This window comes from Scylla paramamosain, chromosome 10 (assembly GCF_035594125.1).
Source record: "Scylla paramamosain isolate STU-SP2022 chromosome 10, ASM3559412v1, whole genome shotgun sequence".
Lineage (NCBI taxonomy): Eukaryota > Metazoa > Arthropoda > Malacostraca > Decapoda > Portunidae > Scylla > Scylla paramamosain.
Genome location: NC_087160.1, coordinates 26,449,812 through 26,464,431, shown reverse-complemented (window position 1 = coordinate 26,464,431; position 14,620 = coordinate 26,449,812). Strand labels below are relative to the sequence as shown.

General features: G+C 35.9%; 1 protein-coding gene across 4 annotated transcripts in view; it reads right to left on the bottom strand.

The window, feature by feature from the left end:
* The window catches only part of LOC135104445 (ribitol-5-phosphate xylosyltransferase 1-like), a 71,542-nt gene that overhangs the window by 44,737 nt on the left and 12,185 nt on the right, over positions 1-14,620 (bottom strand). For 2 of the 4 annotated variants that reach the window (XM_064011887.1, XM_064011884.1), the window contains one exon: positions 3,755-14,545. In XM_064011887.1, the coding sequence (XP_063867957.1) occupies positions 14,422-14,545 (124 nt within the window). In that variant the 3' untranslated portion in view covers positions 3,755-14,421. Of the gene's footprint in view, positions 1-3,754; positions 14,546-14,620 lie in introns of those variants that run through there. The other 2 variants (XM_064011885.1, XR_010270447.1) reach the window with 2 other exon arrangements.

Here is a 14,620-nt window from a genome sequence, read left to right as displayed (position 1 = left end):
GTGAAAAGGTTTGATGAGTCTTCCCGGGGCATTCATTATGTTTACCGAGTTCACTTTTTTTTTTCTTTTCTCTCTCCATTGCTACGTTAAGTTTCATAGTCAACAAGAACGAGAGGTGCTTGTATTTTATATACAAGTGTGTGTGTGTGTGTGTGTGTGTGTGTGTGTGTGTGTGTGTGTGTGTGTGTGTGTGTATATATATATATATATATATATATATATATATATATATATATATATATATATATATATATATATATATATATATATATATATATATATATATATATATATATATATATATATATATATATGAAATTATTATCTTTATTTATTTATTTTTGTCGATAATCCCCTCTTCCTCCTCCTACATTTTTTTCTTTTTGCTACTACTACTACTACTACTACTACTACTACTACTACTACTGTTGCTGCTACTATCAATCTAACCTCCTCTTCCTCATATTCTTCTTTCTATTCCTTTCAACTACTACTACTACTACTACTTCTACTACTACTACTACTACTACTACTACTACTACTACTACTACTGCTGCTGCTACTACTACTACTACTTTTATTACTACTACTACTACTACTACTACTACTACTACTACTGCTACTACTACTACCCCTACTACTTGTACTATTAATCTAGCAAGACCAAATTGATCTACTCTCGAGGGACTCCTGCTGACCCTCAGCCACCGCCACCCTCGAGGCATCCACTGACTCACAAATATTTCTGAATATTAAATCAAATATTTGTGAATTTATAAATATGTGAGTGCGACTTTCATCAGTCTCCTCCTCTGGTTCGACACTTGAGGAAACCAGGAAGAGGAGGAGGAAGAGGAAGAGAAGGAAACAAGATGGAAAAAGAAAGACAGCAACAACAACATTAACAAAGTATTCGAATAATAGTGGGTAGGGGGAAAAAAAAGAGAAGGAAAAAAAAAAAAAGAAAACACCTCTACAACCTATTCCCAGCAATAATCTACTGCCACAGCTATTACTACTTCTACCACCACGACAACAACAACGACAACAACAACAACAACAACAACAACAACAACAACAACAGCTACTACTACTACTACTACTACACCTGAGGAAAACAAATAAAACGACAAAGGGAAAAGGCAGGTACAGGAGGTACACGGGAAAGAGAATCAAACTTGATGTAACAAAACCAATTGTCAGAGCTACGGACAAAATGATCAAAGCGGACGCGCGCACACACACACACACACACAGAGGGCTGCGTTGGTTGGCAGGCTACCACAGAATATCCACGCGCCCAATCATTTTATTTCTCTTCTCTTCTCTTCTCTTCCTCCTCACACCTGCACCCAACAAGCTCCTCGATTAACCTTTCCAGTTTCAGCTGATTAGAAAGACAGCTGGTGGGTGTTTGCTCGCACGTTAAACAAGGCACGGAAATTAATGGATTCGTGGATTTACTGAGAGAGAGAGAGAGAGAGAGAGAGAGAGAGAGAGAGAGAGAGAGAGAGAGAGAGAGAGAGAGAGAGAGAGAGAGAGAGAGAGAATCTGTTATCAAATTAAAATAATAAGCTCGAAACTCTCTCTCTTTCTCTCTCTCTCTCTCTCTCTCTGTGTGTGTGTGTGTGTGTGTGTGTGTGTGTGGTGTGTGCTTTTAGTCCTCACTTAATGAATTTTCACCTGATGGGTTTCGTAAGGTAAAAATACACATAATATCTCGGCTGCTGACCGCTACAGTTGAATGCGAAATGGTAAATATTGAGAGAGAGAGAGAGAGAGAGAGAGAGAGAGAGAGAGAGAGAGAGAGAGAGAGAGAGAGAGAGAGAGAGAGAGAGAGAGAGAGAGAGAGAGAGAGAGAGAGAGAGAGAGAGAGAGAGAGAGAGAGAGAGAGAGAGAGAGAGAGAGAGAGAGATTCACGAATGGATTAAACGAAAAAAAAAAAAAAAATCAAGCGAAAATTAATAACAACGAAAGAGAAACTAGATTGAATCCGAAAAAAAAAATAAGAGAATGAAGGAAAGGAATATAGATTAAGGGGCCAGGAGGCAAAAAAGGCGACCTGATTATCAAGATGCCGCATCAAGTTTATTAATTTGCCACTACAATCTTGAGGTCAAAAGTTAAGAGCTCCCCATCCGTACAGTTTTTAAGGAATATATGACGAGGCAAGACCAGGAGAAGGACTGCTGTGGAACGAAGCCGATTTTTTTTTTTTTTTCTCAAACACTCCCATTTTTAAAGTAATGCTGGCGGAACTTTTTTTTTTTTTTTAGTTCTCTTGTTAATATGGTGCTACTTCTATTACTACTGCTGCTGCTACTGCTACTACTACTATAATTACTAATACTGCTACCTCTGATGCCTCCATTGGTTTCCTTCGAGTGAAATTATTTGGGACCAATAAATATTTTATTTTGAATTCGTTGCCTGTCTTGAAATTCTACCTTTGCAATACCATAATGTTTAGAATGTAGAAAATATAGACTATGTATACGGCAGTAGTTTATTTATTTTTTTTTTTTTTGCCTGAAACTTTGGTAAACAAGATATCTTTGTACATCACGCAACTATGAGGAACACCACAGCCTTTACTGAACATTCTTTCCATCCTTCCTGCCTTCCTCTCCCTCCTCAAGTTTCAGTGCGTCTCGATAGAAGCTTTCTCCCTAGAAACCCGTGACGCCTTCCGCTTCACTATTCCTTTAGCCTTGTCATATAAATCAAAATCCATAAATTCCGCGCCATGGGTGTTGCTAGGATTTTTACTTTAGCGGGGATCAGCCAGCGAGGGGCGCCCGGAGCGAGCCAATTTAGCGGGGGATTCGAGGGTGCGGCGTTCTGAGCCTCTCGCGGGAAATTATTTGAAATATGGCCAGTTCAGGGCTATTTTGAGGCCATACACTGGCTGCGAAGATTTAGTCCTAAGTATTTCCCTATTTCATCTCTTATCCTTTTTTTTCTTTCTCTATGGTGTGAAGGTTGGCCAAGGGTACATGAAATGGGTTAAAAAATGTAAATAAACAAATAAATGAATAAAACGTTCATATGGCGCTCCCAGACAGTCGCAGAAAGAGGTTTGCATATTCTACTTTATAAACACAGATGAAAGCAAGTGATATGAATTTAATATTGAAAACAAAATATATTACATGCAAATTGAATATTTTAGTCTGGCTCCTCTCTATATTATTCAGGTGTTGTTGAGGCTACGTGGAGAGATGGAGGAAGGGTGGGGAATTCAGGGTGATGCTGCTTTATAAATTAGAAGGAAAGAGCAATGGAGCCTTGGCTGGCTTGGGGCTTGGTGCTGTATGGTGCCACAAGAAGAGGAATCTGGGTTAGGCCAAGAACTAATCCAGGATAATGTCAAAAGGTTGGCTGGCTTAGAGTGGCAAGGTTACAGAGCCTGTGGTTATACATTTTTTGGTGTCATGTTAAAATGAATGGAGCTGTTGTTTGGGACAGCATTTTTTTTATTTATTTTATTTTATTTTTTTCTAGTCTCATTATTATCTTATGTGTTTATGTTCTTATAGAAGTTTGTTTTTATGTTCTCACAAGGCATGCTCAAGTGTCTAATGTTAGAAGCATATTATGTAGAATGACAGCCTGAATGTTCATCAGAAAGTGTAAAGGATTTCTGCCTGTATCTTATTTTATAAATTGGATATTTAGGTGATGAATAAACATATGCAATATCTGAAACATGAATATCAGGTTGAGAAAGGATTTGCCACAAGCACATTTAGAGTTCCGAGTTGAGAGCTTTATTCATACTAATCTCCCTTAAAGTTTTATTGAAGCATAACCTTTTTCCATAATAAAATGAATTCATCTAAATACACAAATCAGTTGTTCATCCTACCTGCTTCTTGCTCATCTCTTTACAATACACACTGGATGAATCTTTGGAACTAAACTAGAAAAGCAGAAATCAGAGATGCTTATACAAAAAAAAAAAAATATAGATGTAAAAAAATAACTACTGAGTAATTGTCTTAAAATATAAAGGTACATAATTAAAAGAGCATGTGGAAGAAGAAAGCCTAACACACTCCATGACAGAGCTGGAAGAATACTGCCATCATATTCCTTGTGGGCTGCATGGAGCAACTGAGTGGGCTGGAGTGAAAGAATTATAGATACATTTTCTATATTTTTACTTGTATAAGAAGTCTTCTTTAGGAAGAATATCAATTTAGGAAGAATATCAAGTATAAGTATGTGTTAGATAGTTAAGCTAATAGCATCCTTTCAAATATTCATTGCTGATGGTTTGGATATTTCTGGTTAAGTTTTTAAGGCTACATTTATCAAGATTATAAGTAAATAAGTATAGCATATATTCTTCATCCAACATAACTCTGTCTGTCTATGCAGGGATTCTCAACTTTTTGCAAGCTGGGTCCCCCCCAAAGCTGGTTCAATGCAACTGGGGCCCCTCTCCTCCCTGTTACCCACTCCATCTCCTCCCTGACTATGCCACCATAGATGGATAGATAGAATCAGATAGATAGATAGATAGATAGATAGATAGCCCTTGGCTAGGCTATTATTGTACTGGCCCACACTATTATTATTATGATTATGATTATTATTATTATTTTATTTTTCCCCCCCTTTCTGTTCTGTGCTTGCGCCCCTCCTGTGGAGAGTGTCCGCTTCCCCCAGGTTGAGAACCACTGTACTAAACTGTGATTTTCCTCAAAGGATAGCAGCATGATCTCATTGTAAGAAAAAAATTACATAGGAAGGTTGATTAGCATTCCTTTATTCTGTTCCATTCAATTGTCTTTTATGATGCACATTATTATCATTATTATTCCAGCTCAGCAGTGAAGTGTGTGGCCAGACTGTGTAGTCCTACCACAGGAGGAATGAAGTAGAAGCAGGAATGTGGAATGAAACTTTGAAAAAAGCCATAAACAGAGTAGGTACTTTACAGGTACAGACAACTGCTCCCTTTGTGTGATAAATTTGATTTTTAACTCCTTCCTTAAAAACTATGGACAGTATAATTGTTGAGATTCATAGCATACATAAACAAACAACTTAAAACAAATGCTTATAATTCTATAAATGTAAGCCTTAGCACACAAGCAAGCAACGGTATGTTTAATGTCTATCACTTCAAATGATGCACATGCTTTTCTCTTTGAGTGTTCCATCTGGCAATTCATGAAATGTTTGGGGATAGTGCTGAACAGCACACTGTTAAAGCTTACTCCTTTGCCTCATAAAATCTGGCACTCCAGGATATGAGTATTCTATTGGCAGCTGCTGAGTGAAGACAATGCAGGAAAACTTAAGAATAATGTATGATGCACTTTTGAAATAGCAAAAAGTAAAGGCAAGACAGAAGAGTAATTGGTGGGTTATTCTGACTAAAACTTTGTGAAAATGACACTGGCATTATCTTCCAAAGCCAGTCCACTGATATGATCATATTGTCATATGGTAGTAAAGAGTTCCCTATCTATATCAACCGGACTGATAAATGTGCCCACTATATAAAAAAAAAAATCCCTAACCATCTACCTTAAATGTATTACAGTATTCAGTTTTAAAATTAAACAAAATATAAAATGTTTATTTGTATAATTTCTATCATTTGAGTTATGAAAACATTTGAATACCTTATTATACTTTTCAAGATCATCATGAATGACCTAAAATATTTCATAAATATAAAAAATACAAAACATGACTGCATAATATTCAAAATGGATGAAAATTGTCAATCAAAATTAACAAAAGTACATCTTTTTAGAATTTCTATGTTAATTCTAAAATATGACCTAATAAGTGCCACAACCATAGGCAGCTTTGCACGTGTGTATGTGTTTCACAATATACGCTTAATTTTATTTATAATTTGTGCTTTGGTGATATGACAGGCCCACACTAAGCTCACATTATGCATACAAATATACATAAAGAATCTTCTAGATTCTACAAGCACTGCATATCTGTGAACCATGAAACCAATCATATCTGTCAAATATGTACTCCATTATTTCATTTGTATGGCAAGGAGCTTCACATTATCATCTTTGTGTGAGTGAGAAACTGAAGAGAATTTCTTTCCCTCAATGTATTGATGAAGAGGTTGTATGCTTGCTTTCTAGGCAAGCAAATTTCATGACATTAGAAAATTACTCACTAAGCATAAAGTTAAATAAATTTGCAAGATTTAAGCCATTAATGATAGGAAAGGAGCCCAACAAACAAGAGAATACTATGTGGTCATGGTTCCCTTTCTAAGCTCTGGGAAGCAGTAAGACAAGAAAATGAACTCATCTTCCTCAGACAGGTAGTACCTTAAAAGCTATCTATTTGTCTGTGTAGCAGTCTGACATCTAACTTAAAGAGGGTAGCTACAACTAGGCATCTAAATACAATAATCTTTAGGTGTAACGAACACCATTTACAGTGGAGCATGTTGGTACACAACTACCTCCAGCCCCACACACACAAGCTCAAAGTTGAATCCAAGAACTGAAGGCAGTAACACATCTTTTTTTCATTTGAAGTAAGAAAACACCATAGCTGGGGAGCAATAGCAAAAAAATTTATCACAATACCCAAGAAATCGATAATGATAACCTAATCGATAACTGGCAATAAATCTATTGCCCAATAAGGTGATAACCGATTAATTGATAAATTCAAAATTCTGATACTACCAATAACAATACTGATGTTTTAAACAAAAAATTGATAAATCCAAATCTATATATTTATCTTTATCTTAGAAAACCTAGACAAATCTTAGCAAAAATTTCAAATTCAAGGTTTATCTTATCTCTTCACTAATGAAAAGTACTGTTTTAAGTAAAATAACTACATTTGATTTTGAAAGTTTATAACTTGAACATGCTCATGTTCCAAAAACTAAAATCATCAATTATCACTAGTTCGGAACCAAAAGTATCAGTGATATCGATGAATCACTAACATGGGAAAAATAATCATCAGATAACCGATAATCCGATATTGTTATCATGATAAATTATAGCGATAATGTCCACCCATGGAAAACACTGCAGGAACAAGTAATGTCATCTATACACAGCCACTGAATTTTCAATGGCATGAAAGCATTTCATCTTCTTAAAAATAAATTTGCTGAGTAAAGAAGAAATTCACAGTAAATACTGCTGCATAATGCTACTACTTTAAACATTACAGCATGTAAAGGTAACATTCTAAGAATGTCTTTTGTGAGCACAATTGGATGACTGGTGAATACCAAAGTATCAGTGAAATGAATGTTTAAGAAAAAACTACTTCTATAATGAGAAGTGCAGTTTTGACTAATTGCTTGTGGTAATCTGTTTGAAATAGATGTATCAGTGCAAAAAAAATAGATTTTTGAAAACAGATTTTATAAGCAAGTTTACTTTCATGACACACAAGTGATTAGGTTAAGGCAAACTATAATGAGACCAAACAAAATTTGGCATGGCTAAAACTAAAAAAGAATATGTAAGAAAGACACAATTGAATACACTCAGGATTGCAAACAGGCAAACAGCACTGGTCTAGCCTGGCACCACTGAATTACAAGAATGGCTAAAGTTTTTTCAACCTTATGATGTAGAAAGTAGTGTCAGTAAGTAGGTGAATGAAGGACTATCCTAAATAGGAAATTGTGAGTAGTAAAGGAAATTATGAACAGACTACACACAAGTACAATTCGGTAACCTGCTAATAATGACTAGCACAAGATAAGACGAAGTATATGATATAGTGGCTTCAAGCCACGTTAGCACTTCCATGTGGACAGTGTACAAGACCTGACAGACAGAATATAACTTATGGAATACTTACTAAAGCTCATATATTAACTATCTCAGAGCTTCAACACTTATCTTCATATAAACTACCATCCATCATCATTTTAACCATCATCCATATCATATTTCATATAAATAAAGGAAATGGTGATTTATAGATAAAAATAAATAATTGAATAAGAGGTTTGTGCCATTTCTATTTCTGAAATCTACAATGAATATCCTGCAAACAGTGCAGCACTGAAAGCCTATAATAGAAGATAATAATTATTCTATTAATCACCACCAAATGTATATAAATATGCAAATACAAGATTTTACTCTCGATGAATGTAGCACACAGGCACACACTGGTGGCAGGGGCAGACATGTCTGTCTTTCCAGGTAGACAGCTTCCAAAAACACAAGATACCTAAGTGTATCTTTACAGTACTGGTCACTGCAATGTCTCAAGTATTCTAGAATATGTGTTTAAAGGAGATATAAAAATCATATGAGGAAAAAAGTTAGTTGTAACTACCACTGGCAACTTGAGTCTACTACCCAGTCCAATGTTGAACAAGCAATGACATTCTCAGTTGGGATGGGAGATAAGCCAAAGAAAGATTCTGTATTTATTGACTTTTTAGATGAAAACCAATTCTCTAGACTAGAAAAGAAAGTAAATAAATTAGAAGAGTTCTTGGAACTGAAAAGATTATCAGAACAAGAGAAAAGAAATATTAAACTTTGAGAAAAGAAAGTGAAGAACTACAGAAACAACTAAATCAGCAAGAAATTATTACTGCTGATTTGTCATTAGATGTGGATACCACAAAAAGAAACATGAAAGAAATTAGTGGAGAAACAGTCTTCTATCGAAAAATACTACAGGAAAAGTCAATGATAAAATAATAAAACAAGCAGATAACAAAAAGGAGAAGTGAGGTACTTAATATGGACACTGTAATGGAAGTAAACACAGTAAAAGATGACATCAGAGCATTTTATGCTGATATATTAAAAAAAATTAAAGAACTGTAAGACAAAAAAGTGACAACAAACAGGGAAGAAACTTATACTCTAGAATCAGAAAAGCCCAAAAAATTTATATCAAAAGGCATTATTGAAAAGAGCATTGACCACCTAAAACTCTTCTACAGCAACATAAAAAGCAAAAGCAAAGTCAAGGATAAGATACAAATTACAGCTGATGAAGACATGAACTACGTAAAAGAATAAATAGGTGAAGTTTTAAACAGAAGCCTCCAATCTGCATTTGTGAGGGAAATGCTATTTCTGATAGATGACAGGACACAAAATGCACCATACAAACAGGAAAGCAACCACCTAAATAAAAAGGAAGTCGTAAAGGAATTAAAAAACCTAGATAAAAAGGAGTTAGGTAAACAATTCTCTCTTTAAATATTTAAATCCTTAAATCAAGATGAAGTACCAACAATGCAGAAAGGGCAAATATATTCTCTTTGAATAAGAAGGGAAAACACAGTGCCCACTGAATTATAGATCTGTAAGCAAAACATGTACAATAATACAAAAAGTGATGAGAAAAAATGTATAGACCACTTGGAAAACAAAAAGAAAATTCAAATTTAGAAATGGGAGATCATATGTAATAAATCTTCTAAGTTATAGTAACAGAGTAGCAGAAACTATACAAGACAGAGATAGATGGGTGGACAGTATTTATCTGGATTTCAAGAAAGCATTCAACAGAGTACAACACAATAGATTAATATGGAAATTTGAACACACAGGCAGTATTCATGGAAAATTTACTGGAATAAATACAAGATTTTCTGGACAAAAGAGAAATGATAACAAAACTAATTGGATAATACTCAAACTGGAGAAAAGTAATAGACGGAGTCCTACAAGAATCAGTGTTAGTCCCGGTCATGTTTTTGCTATACAATGTCAGTGATATAGATGCTAGTATTGGAACAGACTTACATGAGCATGTTTAGTGATGATGCAAATTTCTAAAAGAAAATGAATAATGAAGACTCCTCATGCAAGGAACTACAGAAAATTCTCAAGGGAATGGAATAGGACATGACAAATGGATTTAAATGTAAATGACACTTTAAATGTAAATATGTCATGTGATCAAACAAAAGTTCAAAGAGAACTGTTTCAAATTATAAATTAGATAACAACACAACTGAAACATCTGAAGAGGAAAAGACCTAGGTGTAATGATAAACAGCAGGCTATCATCATAAGACCATATAAATGACAAAGTAAGGAGCATGCACCACTTCTTGGCAAATGTGAAGGTAACATTTAGATACAAAGATATGGAAATGGTTATGAAAATAATCACATTTACAAGACCAACACTTAAATATGCAGCAGTAGTAGTTTGGAATCCACATCTAAAAACCTAGTTGAAAAGAGAGAAAGTGCAAAGAGCAACTAAAAAATGGATACCAGGCTTGAAGGGTCTTAGCTATGAAGAATGGCTTAATAAACAAGCTCCCAAGACTACAGGAGAGACAAAAAAGAGGTGACATGATCATGATGTACAAATGTATAGAAGGAAAAGACTGATATCACAGAATTTAAGGTACCATAACAATCAAAACTAAGAGGACACAGTAACAAATTCCCTGAAAAAAGAGCAGTCTGAGGAAATAGTTTCCCTGACAGAACAATCAGCCAAAAGAATTCATTGACTGACAAAGTTGTGCATGTGATGAGCATTCATAACTTTAAAGATAAATGTGACAAATTAACCTTAAAAGACAGGACATTACCAGCTTGACACAATCCTGTAAAAATACAATTAAGTAAGAATAATTTGGTAAGAATACACACACGCACACACACACACACACACACACACACACACACTATGAAGTGTAGTGGTTAGCACACTCGGCTCATAGACAAGAAGGCCTGGGTTTGAATACCAGGCGCTGTGAGGCAAATGGGCGAGCCTCTTAATGTGTAGCCCCTGTTCATCTAGCAGCAAGTAGGTACGGGATGTAACCCGAGGGGTTGTGACCTCTCTGTCTCGGTGTGTGGTACGTCAGTGGCCTTAGACCTACCCAAAGATCGATCATTATAAGCTCTGAGCTCTTTCTGTAGGGGAACGGCTGGCTGGGTAACTAGCAGACGACCATGGGTTAATCACGCACACACAGCCACGTTGCTCAGCTGATCGGACGCATCCAAACAGCTAGGTTTTGGCTGTACAGGGGGCCCGAGCTTGAGTCCTGTCTCCATAATAGGGAATTGTGTTATGTGTGAGTGCAGGGGAAGTGAAGCATAAATCGGGAAGTGGCCAAAAGAGTGAAATGGGAGAGTAGTGTACAGGTAAACACTGTCAGTGATATCAACAGGTACGATGGCAGCTGGCATCTGACAGTGTCTGAACACTGACAGGAAAGAACAATTTAGAAATGAAATGGAAAGAGATATTTGAAGGTAAAATAGTGCAAGAAAATATGAGATATTTTTGAGCAAGTATAAAGAGGGGGGTGCAACAGTTTGTGCCAAGTTTAATGCTATAATGCCAGATGTGTAGAAGCAAAAAAAAAGAAAAAGGCCAGGGCATGGAAGAAAATTATGAGAAAACTGAACAGAAATACTAGGGAAGAATACAGAAAGGCAAGAAATGAATATGGTATAATAAAAAGAGAAGAAGAAAGAAATTTTGAAAGTGACATGGTAAGAAAATGCAAGGAAGAGCCCAAACTCTTCTACAGATATGTAAATGGAAAAATGAAACATAGGGAAGACATAAACAAGTTAAAAAAGAGAATGAAGAATTTATGAAACTACTGAGGAGATGAATGAACTAAAGAATGAGAGTTTTCAATCTGTGTTTACAAAGGAAACTGATTTTTTGTTGCTAAAAGTAGTATCATAGGGTGAAGGAATATAGGAGATATAAGTAAAGAGAAAAAAATCAAGAAACTGCTGGAAGAGCTGGATGTTAGAAAAGCTATGGGACCAGTTTAAGTAAATGGATGGATATTAAAAGAATGCAGAGAACAAATGGAGGAACCCATATATGATATAATTAACAGCTTATTGAAAGAAGGAAAAATACCAAGGGAATGGAAAAGAGCTAAAATAGTCCCAGTATACAAAGGGGCAAATAAAATGAAACCATTGAAATACAAAGCAGTGTCATTAACAAGTATTGTAAGTAAGCTTTGTGAAACAGTAATTAAAGATAGATGGGTGCAATATTTAGAAGATGAAAAGATAGTTACAGAAAAGCAATTTGGATTTAGGAAAGGGAGATCCTGAGTCACAAATCTACCGAGTTTTTATGAGAGAGTAATAGATGGAGTGCAAGAGAGGGACAGATGGGTTGACGTGGTATACCTAGATCTCAAAAAAGCATTTGATAAAGTTCCCCACAAGTCTTATGTGGAAGTTAGAGAATGAAGAACTAAAGAGAGCAACATAGAGATGGATGGTTGATTATTTACAAGGGAGGGAAATGAGAACTGTAATCGGAGACACTATTTCAAGTTGGAGTGAAGTGACAAGTCGGGTACTGCAAAGATTTATGCTGGCCCCTATTATGTTTCACATATATGTAAATGATATGACAGAGGATCTACATAGTTATATAAACCTTTTTGCTGATGATGCAAAAATAATCAAAATAATAAACAATGAAAATGACTGCAAGGAGTTACAAAAGGATATTGAAAAGATCCATGCATGGAGTCAAAGATGGAAACTAGAATTTAATGCCAAAAAATGCCACATGTTGGAAATAGGAAAAAAGTAGAAAAAGACCATCATGGAATTACAAAATGGGAGTAGAAATAATAATGAAAAGTAATGAAGAAAAAGATTTGGAAGTAATGATCCAGGACACACTATCACCTGAAAGGCACATAAATGGAATATTCAGCTCTACATACAGCTTGTTAATAAATATTAGGGTGACATTTGACTATTTAGATAAAGAAATGATGATGAAAAATTCTAACAAGCATGATAGGACCTAAACCTGAATTTGCAGCAATAGTCTGGGTTCAACAGAGAAAAAAGATATATGGAAATTTGAAAGAATACAGAAAATAGCAACAAAGATGGTACCAGAATTGAAAGACTTAAGATATGAAGAAAGACTTGAAGAGATGGAATTACCAACACAACGAGAGAAGAGAAAGAGAACTGATAACAATGTACAAATTAGTAAACAATATAGAAAGAATAGACAGAAATGACTTGGTACCACAGATGGAAGGAGAAAGATGGGTGAGAGGGCATGGGAAGAAAATAAAGAGTGGATGTTCGAGCAACATCAAGAAATACAGCTTCCTGTAGCTATTAAAATCTGAAATGATTTGAAGGAAGAGGCAGCTGTGGCAAAAAGTGTACACGTTTAAAGAGAAACTGGATAAATATGATTATGGAGACAGGACAAAATGAGGTTTGGCTTGTGCCCCGTACAATACAACTAGGTAAACCCACACACACACACACACACACACACACACGGTTTGCTAGTGTAGTGGTTAGTGCACTCGGCTCACAACCGAGGGGCCAGGGTTCAATCCCCTGGGAGGACAGGGATTATTTGGGTGTGTCTCCTTACACATGTAGCCCCTGTTCACCTTACAGTAAGTAGGTTCGGGATGTAAGTCACGGGGTTGTGACTTTGTTGTCCCAGTGTGTTGTGTGTGTGACCTTGGTTCAACCCAAAGATTGGTCAGTATGAGCTCTGAGCTCTTTCCACAGGGGCATAATTGGCTGTCTTGAAAGAGACCAGCAGCAGACTGTATAGTGAATACAGTGAATACTGTGAATACACACACACACACACACACACACACACACACACACACACACCAAAAAATACATTTAAAAAAATAAATAAAAAATAAAAATAAAAAATCTAAGCCAGATTAACTATTATCATTACAATTGATTCTGTGGGATATCTCTTACATGTCAAAGGTGAATAAATTCAAATAATACTGATTTCTTCATGAGGAATAATACCATCAATAACAATTCAAAGATATGACATACAGAGTTATTTCACCAGCTGTGATGAGTCAATGATTCAGCACATCTCTGTGTTTCAAGCTCATCTGTATAAGCCTCACACCTTAACACTACAAAGTGAAAAAAAAGATGCCACTGTTGGTAAACAAGTAGATAAGCACCTACCATACAGTTCTGCCCCTTATCTTTGGCAACTCTTTTTTCTATTCCTAGCAGTTGTGCATGTTCATCTGTATTAGATAAAAGGAAACAATGCAGAAATAAACCAAACTGCTCAAAACAGTCTGATATTACTCCTCAAACTGAAAGCCAGTAAATGAATATTCAAAAATATTTTCCTGCCCTTCAAATATCAGAGACACTATACTATTCTAAACTTTGGGAGGAGGCAGATGCGAGTTCCTTAGCATAAGTAGTGCAGTGGGGTTTCAATATGATTGTGGATCTCTGTCCTACAGTTCCCTGTAAGCACAGTGACCAAGGTAATCTCTTGACCAACTAGTTATGCTGGTGCATTATCACAGATAAAAACAGAGGAAAAAGCTTGCCAACATGACTGCCATTTTCAAAACCCTGTGCCTGGAAACTGGAAAGTGTGTGCGATACCTACCACGCCTCTTTGACTTGATTGACATTAGCCAGGCTGGAGGAGGGATGTTGTGACAATGGAAACAAAACTGTCTCTCATTCTGAGCTTGAACCACTCATACCACTGGAACACACGCAGCCGTCGCAGCGCTTTGTACTGCTTGCTGTATCTGATTACAAGGAAATGCATAATATGTATATTTCCTTGTACATACACTGATAAGCACAAGAGTACTGAGACAATG